General features: G+C 37.3%; 2 protein-coding genes across 4 annotated transcripts; one reads left to right on the top strand and one right to left on the bottom strand.

The window, feature by feature from the left end:
• The first annotated feature begins 1,609 nt into the window (after window positions 1-1,609).
• LOC111488458 (protein NETWORKED 1D-like) lies at window positions 1,610-9,351 on the top strand. 3 transcript variants are annotated; one of them, XM_023136198.1, is made up of 6 exons: window positions 1,610-2,038; window positions 2,234-2,253; window positions 2,288-2,312; window positions 2,394-2,593; window positions 2,703-7,735; window positions 7,965-9,351. In XM_023136198.1, exons 4-6 carry the CDS (start codon window positions 2,491-2,493, stop codon window positions 9,126-9,128), a joined length of 6,300 nt encoding a protein of 2,099 aa, XP_022991966.1. In that variant the 5' UTR covers window positions 1,610-2,038; window positions 2,234-2,253; window positions 2,288-2,312; window positions 2,394-2,490; the 3' UTR covers window positions 9,129-9,351. The 3 variants fall into 3 exon arrangements, with proteins under 3 accessions (XP_022991966.1, XP_022991964.1, XP_022991965.1); XM_023136196.1 differs by having other exon boundaries at window positions 2,234-2,312; window positions 2,398-2,593; XM_023136197.1 differs by having other exon boundaries at window positions 2,234-2,312.
• Window positions 9,352-9,548: 197 nt separating this feature from the next.
• Window positions 9,549-14,266, bottom strand: LOC111488478 (sulfate transporter 3.1-like). Its single transcript, XM_023136230.1, has 12 exons — window positions 13,885-14,266; window positions 13,174-13,381; window positions 12,895-13,066; window positions 12,765-12,830; window positions 12,557-12,670; window positions 11,797-11,913; window positions 11,312-11,438; window positions 10,933-11,219; window positions 10,549-10,739; window positions 10,322-10,407; window positions 10,159-10,235; window positions 9,549-10,004 (listed from the first exon to the last, which is right to left on the bottom strand). The coding sequence occupies exons 1-12, from the start codon at window positions 14,225-14,227 to the stop codon at window positions 9,816-9,818; spliced, it is 1,977 nt and encodes a 658-aa protein (XP_022991998.1). The 5' UTR covers window positions 14,228-14,266; the 3' UTR covers window positions 9,549-9,815.
• Window positions 14,267-14,592: the final 326 nt, after the last annotated feature.

The raw sequence follows: 14,592 nt of genomic DNA, 5'->3' as shown, positions 1-14,592 counted from the left end.
TTTTTTTTTTTTTTTTTTTTTGGTAAAAATATTTAAAAAGTAAATAAATAAATAGAAGGAAGAGCGCACGTTTTGTGAGCATGCACACGTGGAGGGTGGGAAGGGAAGGGAAGGGAAGGGAAGGGAAGGGAAGGGAAATGATTAGTGGTGATGAGGAAAGAGGAGCGGCCGCGCCTGCGCCCACACCCACGCCCGCGCCCACGCGCACCTGATCCACGCCCACCGTCCCTGACTCTGAATCTTGTCAGCTTTTGAAACAAATGAAATGAGCGTTTCGCATTTTGCCAGCTATTATTTTACTTATAAACCCTAAATCTCCCCTTTTCATCGTCATCCTTTCTCACTTTCCCCTTACCCTTTCTTTATAATCTTACTTTTCTTTTATAAATATGCACATTTTTCGAGATCGGGCAAAGAATCTTCACGTGCGGCCTAGCATTTCTCATGGGGATCGGGACTCCCTCCCCCATTCGAGCCCTTTTCCGGTAGATAAAATGAACATCTCTCTGTGAGACATGTTCTCCTTAGATTGAAATCTCATTTGGCAAACTTGCTATGAGCTAAGTTTTAGGGCTAGTGTGCTCGTTGAGCTTGAATGTGGTTGCCATTGGGCCAGTTTCACCTTGATTTTATCTTTGGCTTTCGTCTTTCTTTTTTGGGTTTGTCTCAATATGTTGTATTATCTTTGAATTCTACCACTATTGAGCTAAAAAAATTGAAATTATTGAGATGAGAAAGATATTTAAATTATTTTTTTAATTTAAATTAAATAGACATGAGTTCATGTACATTATTTTAATGATATTTTTATTTAAGAAAGTTCAGTAAAGTGTTAATAACCACCGCACCGTTTTGTTTGAACTAGAAAATAATGGAATAAAAATATTATTGGAAAATGAAGATTGAAATTATTAATTATTTTCTGAAAGTAGAAATAAAATTATTATTTTTATTTATGCAGAAGCAATATTAAAATAGTTTACTTATTTCAGACACCTAAGATATGTAATAAATAACATTAAAATTACCAAATAATTCCACTACCATCATTATGAAAATGAGATTTCTTTTTATTTTTATTTTTATTTTTATTTAGATTTATTTCTCATACCAATATTGCCTTATTAGGTACCAAGTTCATTTATTTATTTATTAAATTAAAGGATAATTTTAACATTAAAAGAAAAATATGTTCAATTTTTTTATGAAAATTATATCACAGAGAGATGAAAATTCAAGGACAATTTTTTAATTTAATTTTGACGGAGTATAAATTATTTTATTATTAATTCAAGTTTGGAATTCAATGAAATTAATATATTACCATTAAAATAGTAAAAAAGTAAACTTTTTTTTTTTTAATAAAAAAGATTAAAAAATTTTACCACGTGAATTTGAGGCAGCAGAAAATCGTCATAGAAAACGCCGATTTTTGGAACCCTAGTAAGCAAGTCAAACTTTTGGAAGCACAAGGAAGGAGTATTTTTGATGCCCTAACCAAAAGGGTAATTTGGTCAAATCAACTTCTTTATAATTACCAATTTTTTTTTCAAAAAAAAAAAAAAGAAAGAAAAAGAAAGCTTTGTTTTACCGACTCTCACAATATTCTCCAACACAACAAGAAAATTAAAGGAAACAAAGAAATTTAGAATTTTGTCACATTTATTCATTAATCAAACCCTACGAAAGACAGATTATACAGGAAGAAGCCTTACATTGATCCGTTTATTTTTGCTTGGTCGGATTTTTGTTTTGCTCTGCTTTAAGCCCAGTGTTCGTCCTCCCTCTCTGGCAGCTTCTTTATTTATTTATTTATTTTTTTTTTTGCAAAAGCTGCGATAGTACACCAATAAGGCAATAATATCAACACCGAATCAAAAAGCACACCAGAATTTGAGAAACAGGAAGGAGGAGGAGGAGGAGGAAGAGGGTTACAGAGATCTGTGAGTATCAACCATGGGGTGAGAGCGATGCGATGGCAGCTGAAGCTGATTTTTAGTCACAGCTGCTGATTCAAGACCCATATGCCAGATTTCTGGTAAATTTTAGCTTCTTCCCTCTGTTCTTCTATGTGGGCTTCTTTTTGTTGTTCTTGAATGGATGAAACTGTAGAACCCATCTCTGTTTTTGATCGTGATGTTCTTGATCTGGGTGTTTTTGTTTGAGATTCTTCGTTTCTTCATCATCTTCAATCTTGTCACTTATCTGGGTGTTCTTTGTTGGTTTCTATCAGCTACTTCGTTCAAATTCAGCTCTCGAACTTCCATTTGCTTCCTCCTTTGTAGATTCTGGAGCTTGGTTTTGTTGATCAGGTACTTTTTTCAACCTAAAATTGGGATCTATTTTTCAGTTCACAAGAAAATTTGTATCTAATTTTGATTGTGTTGGGTTAGGAAGGTTGATTAGGTAGAAGAAGAGACCAAAGTGAAAGCCAAAGAATCTTGAGACTTGGAGTTATTTTGAAAGTGTTTGTTCTGTTTGGCTGAAGTCATGACGACTACCTCGCGGACAAATTCTAGGCGCATGTATTCATGGTGGTGGGATAGTCACATTAGCCCAAAAAATTCTAAATGGCTTCAAGAAAATCTTACAGGTCTTGGTTTGTGCCCTTTGAAGTTATTAGTCTCTTGAAGCTATTGATTTGTGCTCCATGAATGAAAATGGCTGACTAACTTGTACTTGGTTATGCTGCTTGAAAACAGATATGGATACCAAAGTGAAACAGATGATCAAGCTTCTTGAAGAGGATGCCGATTCGTTTGCGAGGAGGGCTGAGATGTACTACAAGAAGCGCCCGGAACTTATGAAATTGGTTGAAGAATTCTACCGGGCATACCGAGCCTTGGCAGAAAGATATGATAATGCAACTGGGGTGCTTCGTCAGGCTCATCATACCATGGCTGAGGCATTTCCTAACCAGGTACCATTTGATGATTTGCCTGCAGGTTCAGGTAATGAGGGTGATCCACAGACGCCATCACCTATACGTGCTCTTTTTGACCCAGATGAGTTGCAAAAGGATGGCTTGGGGCTTTCACCTCAATCAGGTGGTGGCAGGAGAAATGGTGCATTTACAGAAGAATCGAACTTGGTTACGAGTCGGAGGGGTTTGAAGCAGTTTAATGATATTTTTGGTTCCGGGGAAGGAAGGGCAAAGAAAGGCCTGAATTTCCACGATCTTGAGGAGAATGAGCGAAATGGGAGGAATAATCTCAAGGTTTCGGCTACTGAGGCGGAGATTGTGGCCTTAAAGGAGGCTCTGGCTAAATTAGAAGCTGAAAAGGAAGCTGATCTACTTCAATATCAACAGAGTCTTGATAAGCTTTCTAATCTCCAGATAGAAGTCTCTCGTGCACAAGAGGATTCCAAAAGACTAGATGATCGCGCCTCGAAAGCTGAAACCGAAGCCCAGAATTTGAGGGAAGCCCTCAGAAAACTAGAGACTGAACAGGAAGCTAGTCTGCTAAAGTATCAACAGTGTCTGGACAAAGTATCCCTTTTGGAGAGTGATATCTATGACATTCAAAGAGGAGCTGAAGATCTTACTGAAAGTCTGAAGCAAGGCCTTGCTGAAGTAGGAGCTGAAAAGGAAGCTGTACTTGTTCAATATCGAGAGAGTTTAGAAATCATAGTGAAACTAGAGGAGAAGCTTCTTCATGCAGAGGAAAGTTCAAGAAGATACAATGAACTAGCTGAAAAAGCTGAAAGTGAATTGATTATCCTTAAGCAAACAATCGAAAAACTAACCGAAGAAAAGGAAACTGCAGCTGTCCAGTACCTGCAGTGCTTGGAGAAGATTTCTAATCTTGAATATCGACTTTCATGTGCTGAAGAAGAGGCTGAAAGGCTGCATCGTGAAATCGATGACGGAGTTTTAAAGTTAAGAAGTGCTGAAGAGAAGTGTCTTTCATTGGAGACATCAAATCTGGCTCTGCAATCTGAGTTAGAGTTATTGGTACTGAAAATGGGGTCTCAAAATGAAGAACTCACCGAGAACAAAAATGAACTGGGAAGACTTTGGAATTGCGTACAGGACGAGCATTTGCGGTTTGTTGAGGCCGAGACTGCTTTCCAAACGTTGCAAGATTTGCATTCTCAGACCGAAGAGGAGCTGCTATCTCTTGCTGCTGAGATTCAGAATAGGACACAAGTTTTAAGGAACCTAGAAATTCAAAACCAAAGCTTGATTGCTGAAGTTCAGGAGGTGAAGAATGAAAACAGGAAGCTTGGTGAACTCAATATGTCGTCAGCTCTGTCGATAAAAGATTTGCAAGATGAGCTGTCAAGCTTGAGGGAGAAGATAAGTAAACTTGAAGCGGAGGTAGAACATCGAACGAATGAACGTAATGCCCTTCAGCAAGAAATCTACTGTCTGAAAGAAGAGATTAATGAATTGAATAAGAAAAATGGGGCCATAATGGAGCAGGTGGAGTCTACAGGCTATAGTTTAGGCAGCTTTGGAGCATCTGTTAAGGAACTGCAAGATGAGTATTCAAGGATGAGGGAAACCTGTGAGACAGAGAAAAGTGAGAAAGCTGCTCTCTTGGAGGAGTTGAATGTTCTTGAGAAACTTGTTGAGAAAAATTCCTTTTTAGAAAATTCCATTTCTGATATGAGTGTTGACTTGGAAGAAACCAAGGAGAGGGTAAAGATGTTAGAAGATTCTTGTCAATCTCTGTTGGGAGAGAAATCAGCTCTTTCTTCTGAGAAGGTGGCCCTGACTTCTCAGCTACTAATTACAACTAAGAATCTGGAGGAACTCTCAGAAAAAAATATACTTCTCGAGAACTCCCTTTCTGATGCCATTGCTGAACTCGAAGCATTACAGATGAAATCTAAGGATCTAGAAGACTCCTGCCAGTTACTTGGTCAACAGAAGTCTGGCCTCATTACAGAGAGAGAAAGCTTACTATGTCAGCTGGAGACCTCCCATAACTCACTGGAAGATCTGGATAAACGATTACGAGAATCAGTAGAGAAACATTCGGTGCTCGCCAACGAAAGAGAATCTGCATTTTGTAAAATAGAAAAGCTGAAGGCTTATTTGGATGCAGAAAAACAAGCTCATTCTAGTTTTACTGAAATCAGTAAGAAACGGGTAGCTCGTATGGAGTCGCAAATGCATCTATTACGAGAAGAACGCGATCACTGGAAGAAGGAATATGAGGAAGAGACAGACAAAGATATAAATTCCCAGTTTGTGATCTTCATCTTACAGAATTGCATACAAGATATGAAGAATTATAACCTCTCTTTACTTGTAGAGTCTCAAAAACTTTTAGAGGAATCCGAGAGATCAAAAGAAGCCATCTCTGAATTAGAGCTAGAAAATATTAACAGACAGGGGCAGGTTGAATCCTTCATTGAGAAAAATAAATTCCTGAGGACAGGGCTTCGACGAGTATTGAGTATTCTTGACATCAACGCATACCCGGGATTCGATCACGAGACGGAGCAAGATCAAACACTTCTGAACCAAATTTTTGTCAAGATTCAGGAGAAAGAAAACTGTATAAATGAAATTTATGATGAATACTATCAGTTAGTGATCGAGAAATCTATTAATGAGAAGTTCCTTCTGCAGCTGAAAGATGAATGTGCGAACATTTTGATGGAAAGGGATGCACTTGGTCAGGAGAACAGAGTCCAATCTGAAGAGATCTTGATTCTCCAGAGTAGGATTGTGGAGTTGAATGAAGAACTGAGGTTGAAAGTAATGGAGGGTAGCTATAAAGAACAAACGCTCATGACAGAAATGGAAAATGTCTGCAGGAATTTGCATAATGTGGAGGAAGCTTACCAGATTTTAAAAGTAGAGAATTCCAATGCTCTTAAACAGAGGTATCAATTAGAAGAAGAGAACAGTAATATGTTCAATGAAACAATATTTCAGAGTCAACTTTTCCTCATTTGTAAAGACATCATCTCTGAAATTCTTGAAGAACTGAGAAAGCTTACTGAGTGTAGGGATAAACTCCAGTTTACAAATAATGACCTTGAAGAGAGAGTGAAAGATGAACAAACGATGAACTTAGAACTCACAATGCTTTTGGAGAGGTCACGTAGTGAAGCTGAAAAGTATTTGACAGAGAAGAACACGCTTGATCAGGAGCATAGGAACCAATCTGAACGATTTTCGACGCTCCAGGTTGAGATGGAGAAACTTCTAGAGCTGAATGAGGACTTGAATTTGAAAATAGTGGAGGGAATTCACAAAGAAGAAGGCCTAATGACTGAAATGAAGAATTTATGTAAGAAGCTACAGGATTTGGAAGGGAATTACCAGATTCTTCATGATGAGAGTTGCAAAGCGAACAAAGAGAAACAAGATTTAGAAGAAGAAAACATTAATATGTTCACTGAAAACATATTTCAAAGTGAACTCTCCTTTGTTTACAAGGATGCTATCTCAGAAAATCTTGCAGAATTGAGAAAGCTTACTGAATGCATGGACGAACTCCGCTGCAGAGAAAATGACCTTGAAGAGAGAATGAAATTAATGTTAGCAAAGTTGGGAGATGAACAAACAAAGAACTTAGAACTCAGGAATTCCTTGGAAAAGTCACAGAGTGAAGCTGAAAATTACCTGATGGAAAGGAACATGCTTGACCAGGAGCTCAGCAATCAATCTGAAATGAATTCAATACTACAGGGTAAGATGGAGAAACTTATGGAGTTGAATGAAGATATGAGCTCAAAATTAATAGATAGCAATCACAAAGAAGAATTACTTATGACTGAAACGGAGAATGTAAGCAAGAAGCTGCAAAATTTGGAAGGGGCTTATCAGATATTACATGCTGAGAATTTCAAGGCACTTGAGGAGGAAAAATCCTTGAGAAAAGAAATCTTAGGCTTGAGGGAAGATAAACATGAATTAGAAGATGCAAACATCGATATGTTCGGTGAGACGATATTTCAAAGCCAACTTTCCTTTGTTTACAAGGATATTGTATCTGAAAATCTACAAGAACTGAGGAAGCTCGTTGAGTGTATGGATAATCTCCAGTCCACAAATAAAGACCTTGAAGAGAGAGTAAAACTAATGGAAAGAAAGTTGGGAGATGAACAGACGAAGAATTTTGAACTAGTTGAGTCCTTGGAGAGGTCAAAATGTGAGATCATGGAAGTAGAAACAATGATGAGCTTGAAGGAAAATGAAAAGTTGGAGCTCTGTGAAATGGTGGAGCGGCTATCGACGAAGTGTAACGAGTTAGAGGGGATAAACGACGAACAAAAGAAGCAGATGGACAGAATCACTTCAGATAAAGATTTCCTGGCAATGGAAACTGAATTTCTTCACGAAGAGAATCAAAAAATGGATTCGAAGCTAAAGGAGATGCAAAAGGAAGCTGAAAAGAATGTATTCAGAGAGAAAAGTTTAATATCTGAACTTGAGATGAAGAACAATGAAGTTCAATCATGGGAAACTCAGGCTGCCATTTTCTTTGGTGAGCTGCAGATTTCTGCTATTTATCAATCAATTTTTGAAGGCAAGAGTCATGAGCTAACAGAAGCATGCCAGAACCTTCAAGACAGAAATACCTCTAAAGATGTGGAGATCGAATTGCTGAAGGACAAAATTAGTAGTTCAGAAGGAGAAAATGGAAGAATGAAAACTCAGTTGGCCGCATATGTCCTAGCTATTCAATCCTTGAAGGATTCTATAAATTCTCTTGAAAGGCATGCTATTTCTTCGACAAAAACGCAAAAAGTTGACGAACAAGAACTGAAGGTAATAACAATACCGCTTTTTCTGTATATCAATTTTTATTTTTGCTTATAGTCTTTTTCGTGTTCATATCCATATAGTTCAGAACTCGTTACTGTTTAAAGCATCTTATTGCAAGTAGAGGAAACTTATAAATCCAAGTTTATTTAGCTTTCCAACAGGCTCAATCAATAAAGGGGTGTCTGAGTTTTGGTTGCATAATCTCAGGGCCTTTTAACTTTCCTTTCTGCAGGAATCTGGTTCTGCAAGTTCCGAGCATGATGAAAGCATTCAGCAGCCACATGGTGATCCAGTTCACCATGATGGTTCAGTTGAGCTGCAAGATTTGAATAGGAGGATTCAAGCAATTGAATTAGCATTTCAAGAATTTGCACTAGAAAAGTGTAACGCCAATGCCAAGCTAGAGAAAGTAATGAAGGAGATGGAACAGCTAAAAACTGGCCGAGATCGTAGTCGTGTGACCAAGGACAAATCAATACTCCATGGACAAGAGCGTTATAATCGATCACATTCAAAGTCGGAAATTTATGAAGCAGGAAATGATGTTCTGACAAAAGACATCCTACTTGATCGGATTGCTGACCATTCATCATATGGAACCAGTCAAAGAGAAACTGCAGCAGCTGGTGATCGGATGCTTCAGCTGTGGGAATCAACTGATCAAGATGGCAGCTACAACCGGGCCATTGGCAAGGCTCCTATGCTAGCAAGCTCATCTACCGAATATCACCGGGTTGGATCGACCAGGAGACGAAGTAGCAAGCACCTTTCAAATGAATCATTGATCGAGAAGGAACTGGGTGTGGATAAACTAGAGATCTCCAAAAGACTTTCTGAACTCCCACAAGAAGGAAACAAGAGAAGGATTCTAGAAAGACTAGACTCTGATGCTCGGAAATTGGCAAATCTTCAGATAACTGTACAAGATTTGAAGAAGAAGATGGAGACTACAGAGAAGAGCAAGATAGAAAAAGGTGCTGAATATGATACAGTGAAGGGGCAAGTAGTAGAAGCTGAAGAAGCCATCACCAAGTTGTATGAGATGAACCTTAAACTCACAAAGAATGTTCAAGATACTTTTCCGGCTGCTGATGGAGGAGGCTCATCCACACTGGGGCCAGAGGAAAATGAGAATGTCCAAAGTAGGCGAATTTCAGAACAAGCACGGAGGGGATCAGAGAAGATCGGGCGGTTGCAGTTGGAGTTAAAGAGGCTACAGTTTCTAATAATGAAACTCGATGGTCAAAAGGAGGCCAAGGGAAGAACTAAAGTATCCGAGCGGAGTCCGAGAGTTCTTCTACGAGACTATCTTTATGGCGGGACGAGAACCAAGCAGAAGCAAAAGAAGAAGGCTCCTTTTTGTGCTTGTATGAGACCTCCAACAAGGGGTGATTGAGGCTTTGATTTTTATCTGTGAAATAATCAATTCTAGTTTAGTGAAAAGGAAATATCTCTTGGCTCATCATCTATCAATCTTTCTTTGTTTGTATAGAGAGGTTTTTATGTTACCTTAGCTTTGAGATTATGCTGTACATGAAAGGCTGAATCTAATCAGAGAAAGCTGCTCTTTTTAGATGCTCTTCATTATCCATAGAATTTTTGCAGAACATCTTTAATAATTTTGATTTTTTATTATGCGAAAATTTAAACTTTCAATGTCATATAAAAAGAATGTCTCGACAGTTGAATTATACTCGTTTTGATTTAAGGCTCTAAGTTTGACTAATTGTTCGCAACTTGGTGCTAGTTTCTTGTAGTTTTGTTATTCAAATGTATTTCTAACGGACTTTCCCAATAGAGAAAAAGATGAAAAGAATCCAGAGGAAAAAAGGCTTGGCATTATTTTCAGATACTTTACGGTAAGTAATTCGATCGAGAAGAAAGGGGATACAATACAGGCATTTCCTTACTTTCATCATTTCTCTCTCTTTTTTCAGTATTAATTCCATATATTATATATATATAAATACCATTTTGGCCTACAAGTGATACTATCGAGAGGGGGAGGAAAAATTACCCCGGAGGTTAACTTCAGCTTGAGACATTGTTCCATGGCTCTACTTGCTTTCCTTGATTCGATTATTTAGACATTGTTCCATGGCTCTGCTTTCTCATCAGTTACAAGGTTTGGTTTGCAAGAGTGAAGCCTATAGTTGCAGGCTGCTACAGCTTCAGCGATAGTAAGATAGATCCATTCGTGTCCGAGGCTTTCGATGAACTTGCCCTTGTCCAGCTTCTTCATCACCTCAGCTCCAGGGTTGGCCAAAACTATCTGCACACATGGGAAAAGAAATGGAACTTTGAGTGGATAGCAAATTCAAGGGTAAAAAGATTTGGATGGAAATGTTTTCTAAATTTCATCATAACTTCAGCAGCTTTAAGAGTATGCAGCTGAAAATGGAAGTTTTGAAAGTGGCATACTGTACCTTCAATCCCCTTCTAGTTAAAATGTTCTTGATCTCTTCAAACATGCTTATTCCACTCGTATCAATGTTGCCAACAGCTGAAAAACAGATTAATTCTCAGACTACTGTATCAAAAACCAAACATGTTTGCCCATTTTTCAGCAGTTGAAGATCCAACACTTACCACTCATGTCCAGAACTACATATTGTAAGGTACTTTCGCCGGAAGCTTTTATCCTGTCTTCCTCTTCATCAACCCACCTTATAATCCTAAAGCATAACAGTTTCGACTTTCAGAGAAAACTTCCAAAAATCCATCCAAATAATCAATCACTCAGTATTCACATGAACTTGAAAGAAGTCAACATTGCAATGTTTGTCAATGACGTGCCAATGTGATAGATGTAATACCTTTCTCTCAAGTAGCTGGAATTAGCAAAGTAAATGGGAGCGTCGATCTCAAGTATGAGAATGCCGGGAACATTATCGGCATTTGGGTATTGCTCGACGTTCCTGTAAACCGTGGAATTGGGAAGGTTTCCAAGCACAAGTGTCCTCGGCCTCGCAACGAACAAAAGTAGTCTTAGCAGAGATATCACCACCTGCAATGAGTTGGCCACAATGTTGTGAATATTATTTACAAAAGTTTAAATATACAGAAATGTGGCTAAGAATACGTGATAATAGGTTCTAGGACCCTAAAAATGGCGTAACACAGGAAGAAACTCAGCTAGACATTTCGACAGACACCTTACGGGCACATCAAAAGCCACAAAAGAAGAAGTCAGAGCATACCGCAATGACCAAGCCAATTTCAACACTAGCAAAGACGACACCAGCATAAGCAGCAATGCAGACAAGGAAATCGAACTTATCGACCTTCCACAAGTGAATAGCGGCGTCGTAATCGATGAGGCCAAGCATGGCGGAAATGATGATAGAAGAAAGCACAACAATAGGAGTGTAGTAGAACAGAGGAGTCAAGAACAACAGCGTCAGCATCACTGCAATCGCCATTACCACGTTCGATACCGCCGTTTTGCATCCTGCATTGTAGTTCACAGCCGATCGCGAAAACGGGCCTGCAAATGCGGTGATTTCGATGTCAGAACAAATTGGTTTTCCTCAGAAACGGATGATAAATTGATTGTGAACGGAGGAATATTTCTCGAACCTGTGGTGAGATAGCAGGAGAAGCAAGAGCCGACCATGTTCATGGTGCCAATAGCCACCATTTCCTTGTTGCCATCGATGTTGTAATGCTTGAACATCGCAAAACTTCTTCCTACTGCTATTCCTTCCTGCGCATTCATCTCATCAATTCTTCATCCCAAAATTTCTTCGATTTAATCCACTTTCAAAATCGTAGTCTTTTAATTTTTTATTTAGTAAACGTCTCACAAATTATTATTATTATTTTTTTTATAAACAATCAATTTAAAAATTAAATAATTACGAAACCAAAATCATTTTTCTTGAGATTAACTAAAAGCCAATATTTTTATAATTATTTAATAAATCTCTAATCTCTCAGTCCAATACTCACATTATTGATTTTTTTTATAATTATTTTTTATTCTAAAGGAGTTAAAGACATATTATCAATCGAAACTAAAAAAAATCAAATTTTGTACAACAAATAAAGAATGGGATGAATACCGCAAGAGCTATAACCCCAGTGATGATACCAGTTTTAATCGTTGTGGAAAGATAAGATGACACCAACACCAAATCTGTAATAGACACTGGATTTAGCCCTTTCTTTAATTCTCCAATCTGTTCCCAAAAAAACATATTGAGTAGAAAAATTTAATAGAAAAATCACAATATTATTAACTTTCAATTATATATATATTTTTAACATATTTAAAAATATTAAAACTAATTATTTGGTTAACTATAAAATTATAACATTTTTAAAAATGTCAAACAATTCATAAATAAATAAATAAATAAATAAACTACTACTTGAGTTCCTATTATTGGTGGGGACCATTCACTTTGTACATAAAATGGACAAAACAGGTTTTTTTTTTTTTTGTTTTTTTTAATGATTATCTTTATACTTTTTTTGTGACAATAAGCAAATTGCATGTAAAATGAAGGACTAAAACAAAATTTATGTAAAAAAAAAGGGCCAAATTAAAAGAAAAATACTAATTGAAGGACTAGAATTTTAACCAAAATTATTTTCAAGAAAATATGTGGTGTATTTTAAATATTCCAAAATTGGTAGTCGGCCAAGCCTGATTTTTTTTTTTTTTTTTTTTTTTAAGCTCTATCCTGTCTATGTATGGCGGTTTAAAGAAAGCCATATTACCAAATTCGCCTCCATTATTTCCACCAAAAAATAAATAAATAAATTATTATTATAAAAAAGTAATAATAATTTAAATTAATGTATTTAATTTAAACTTACCACTTCGACTCCGTGCTTTTCCGCATGAGCGAGAAACACTAGAAGGCTTCCTAAAATCACCGACGTTAAAGGTGCCATTGCTGATATCCAAAAGAATTTCGGTTTTTTCTTACTCTGAAATAATAATTTAACATAAATCAAATTATTTATTTATTTATTTATTTCTTTTTTATAAATTATTAAAAAGCTAAATTTTATTTTTACTCACAAAGTATTTGGTGATGAGGAGGAAGAGCAGAAAACCGCATCCCAATACCCCACTTTGCCATCTCCACTGTAATATTTAAAATTATAGAGACTAAATTGAAACTTATAAATATAAAAAATGAATATTCAACCTCGTGAATTTGAGAAAAAACAGAACGGAGAACAGAAACAAGATCGGTGGCGTGGGTGAAATGGGTGAGACCAAGGATTCCCTTGAGCTGTTGCAAGCACACCACGGTGGCAGCGCCGCCCATGAATCCGACAATGGTTGCGTGTGACAAAAAATCCACGATGAACCCTAGCCTGTATTAATTCATATTAATTCATATCCATGCAAATACTTTATTCTTTTATTTAATTAAGAATTAAAATATAAATATTGAATTTTCAAAATAGGTGAAGGGAATTGCCTTAAGAGGCCTAAGGAGGCCTGGAATACTCCGGCGAAGAAAGTGGCGGTGAAAGCAAGGTGGAGATAAAGAGTGGGATTTTGGGCGGCGTTAACCTCCACCCCTAACATTGCGCCCATCAGAAGCGACGCCACCGCCACCGTTCCGACAGCCAAATCCTTCGAGCTTCCCATCATTGCATATATCAGCGGCGGAATAAAACTCGAATCTACATTACATTAACACATATACGTGTAAGCCAAAACGACTTAGGTTCAAATTCGACAATATCATACCAGTGTGAAACTAGATTCTTAACATAGTATCAGAGTCATGCTTAAACTTAACCATGTTAACCCAATCTTAAAATTTCGAAGAAAGAATTATGAGGAAGGTGTAGTTAAAAGTGATTCAAGTATCAAACAAATGATGTACTTTATTCGAGAGCTCTGAGAGAAGGGGTCGAGCTTCAATTAAGAGAAATTTGAGGGCTCCATAGGACTTAGAGAATATTCTATGGTATACTTGGTTCGAAGTTCGAGGAAAGATTATTGAGAGGAAACCGAGACTAACTTAGAAAATGATTAACGATTTATATAAGTAAAGAAAACATATTTATTGATATAAGACATTTTCAACCAACTCAAATTGAGCTACGAGAGCTTATACTACAAGTTTGATATATCATACTATTGTATAGAGTCGTGATTTTTAGCTTTATAATTTACTTACAGAGGCCGAGAATAGGCGGCAAGTTAGCGAGCTTGGCGTAGCTAATGCCCTGAGGAATGGCGAGGCTGGCAATGGTGATACCGGAGATGAGATCCGATTTCAGGAACCCAAGATTATAACGAGGCCCCCATTCCACTACTGGGAAAAAGTACTGCAAACCCAGAACAATCTTCCTCCTCGCCGGCTGGTTCTTGAACTGCCGGAGCGGGTCGTCTGGGAAGAACGTCTCCTTAAGACAATTCTTCAGCGACTTCACGAACGGCTGCGGCGGTGGAATCGCCGCCTGGTGCAAGCTCTCGCCGCCTTCCGCCGCCGATGGGTACACGTAATCGACGTTACCCATTGGAAATCAATTTTTTTTTGGTCTGGGATTTTGGGAGTGTGTTCGAGCGTGGAATGGAGGGAAATGGTCACGCAGAGAGAGCTTTATATATACGTATACGTATACATATACATAACTAAAAACAAAGGAGATTTTATTTTTATTTTTATTTTATTTTATTTCGAGTGGTATGTGGGTCCCACTGGCGACACGTGCCCTTTATTCTTTATTTTTTCGTGCATATCCTATTAAAATAATAATACTAATAAAATACCAAAAAAATATATGAAGAAATTTCAAATAAAAGTTATTATAAAAATAAGATAATTAATAAAAATTAAAAATAATTGAAAGTCTCTAACTATGCAAAAAAAAAAAAAAAAAAA

The sequence above is a fragment of the Cucurbita maxima genome, unplaced genomic scaffold (assembly GCF_002738345.1).
Source record: "Cucurbita maxima cultivar Rimu unplaced genomic scaffold, Cmax_1.0 Cma_Scf00013, whole genome shotgun sequence".
NCBI lineage: Eukaryota > Viridiplantae > Streptophyta > Magnoliopsida > Cucurbitales > Cucurbitaceae > Cucurbita > Cucurbita maxima.
Note: the sequence above shows the minus strand (reverse complement) of the source record. Positions and strands in the feature narration are given on the sequence as shown.

What these genes read in the sequence shown, in the direction of transcription:
- LOC111488478 (XM_023136230.1), bottom strand. Translation starts at nt 14,227, where the DNA reads ATGGGTAACGTCGATTACGTGTACCCATCGGCGGCGGAAGGCGGCGAG. An exon ending in CTGGGGTTATAGCTCTTGCG is followed by an intron (nt 11,439 to 11,796) that starts GTATTCATCCCA and finishes ATGAATGCGCAG; the next exon opens with GAAGGAATAGCAGTAGGAAG. An exon ending in TCCAGCTACTTGAGAGAAAG is followed by an intron (nt 10,408 to 10,548) that starts GTATTACATCTA and finishes GTTATGCTTTAG; the next exon opens with GATTATAAGGTGGGTTGATG.
- LOC111488458 (XM_023136198.1), top strand. Translation starts at nt 2,491, where the DNA reads ATGACGACTACCTCGCGGACAAATTCTAGGCGCATGTATTCATGGTGG. An exon ending in GCTTCAAGAAAATCTTACAG is followed by an intron (nt 2,594 to 2,702) that starts GTCTTGGTTTGT and finishes GCTTGAAAACAG; the next exon opens with ATATGGATACCAAAGTGAAA. An exon ending in TTGACGAACAAGAACTGAAG is followed by an intron (nt 7,736 to 7,964) that starts GTAATAACAATA and finishes TCCTTTCTGCAG; the next exon opens with GAATCTGGTTCTGCAAGTTC.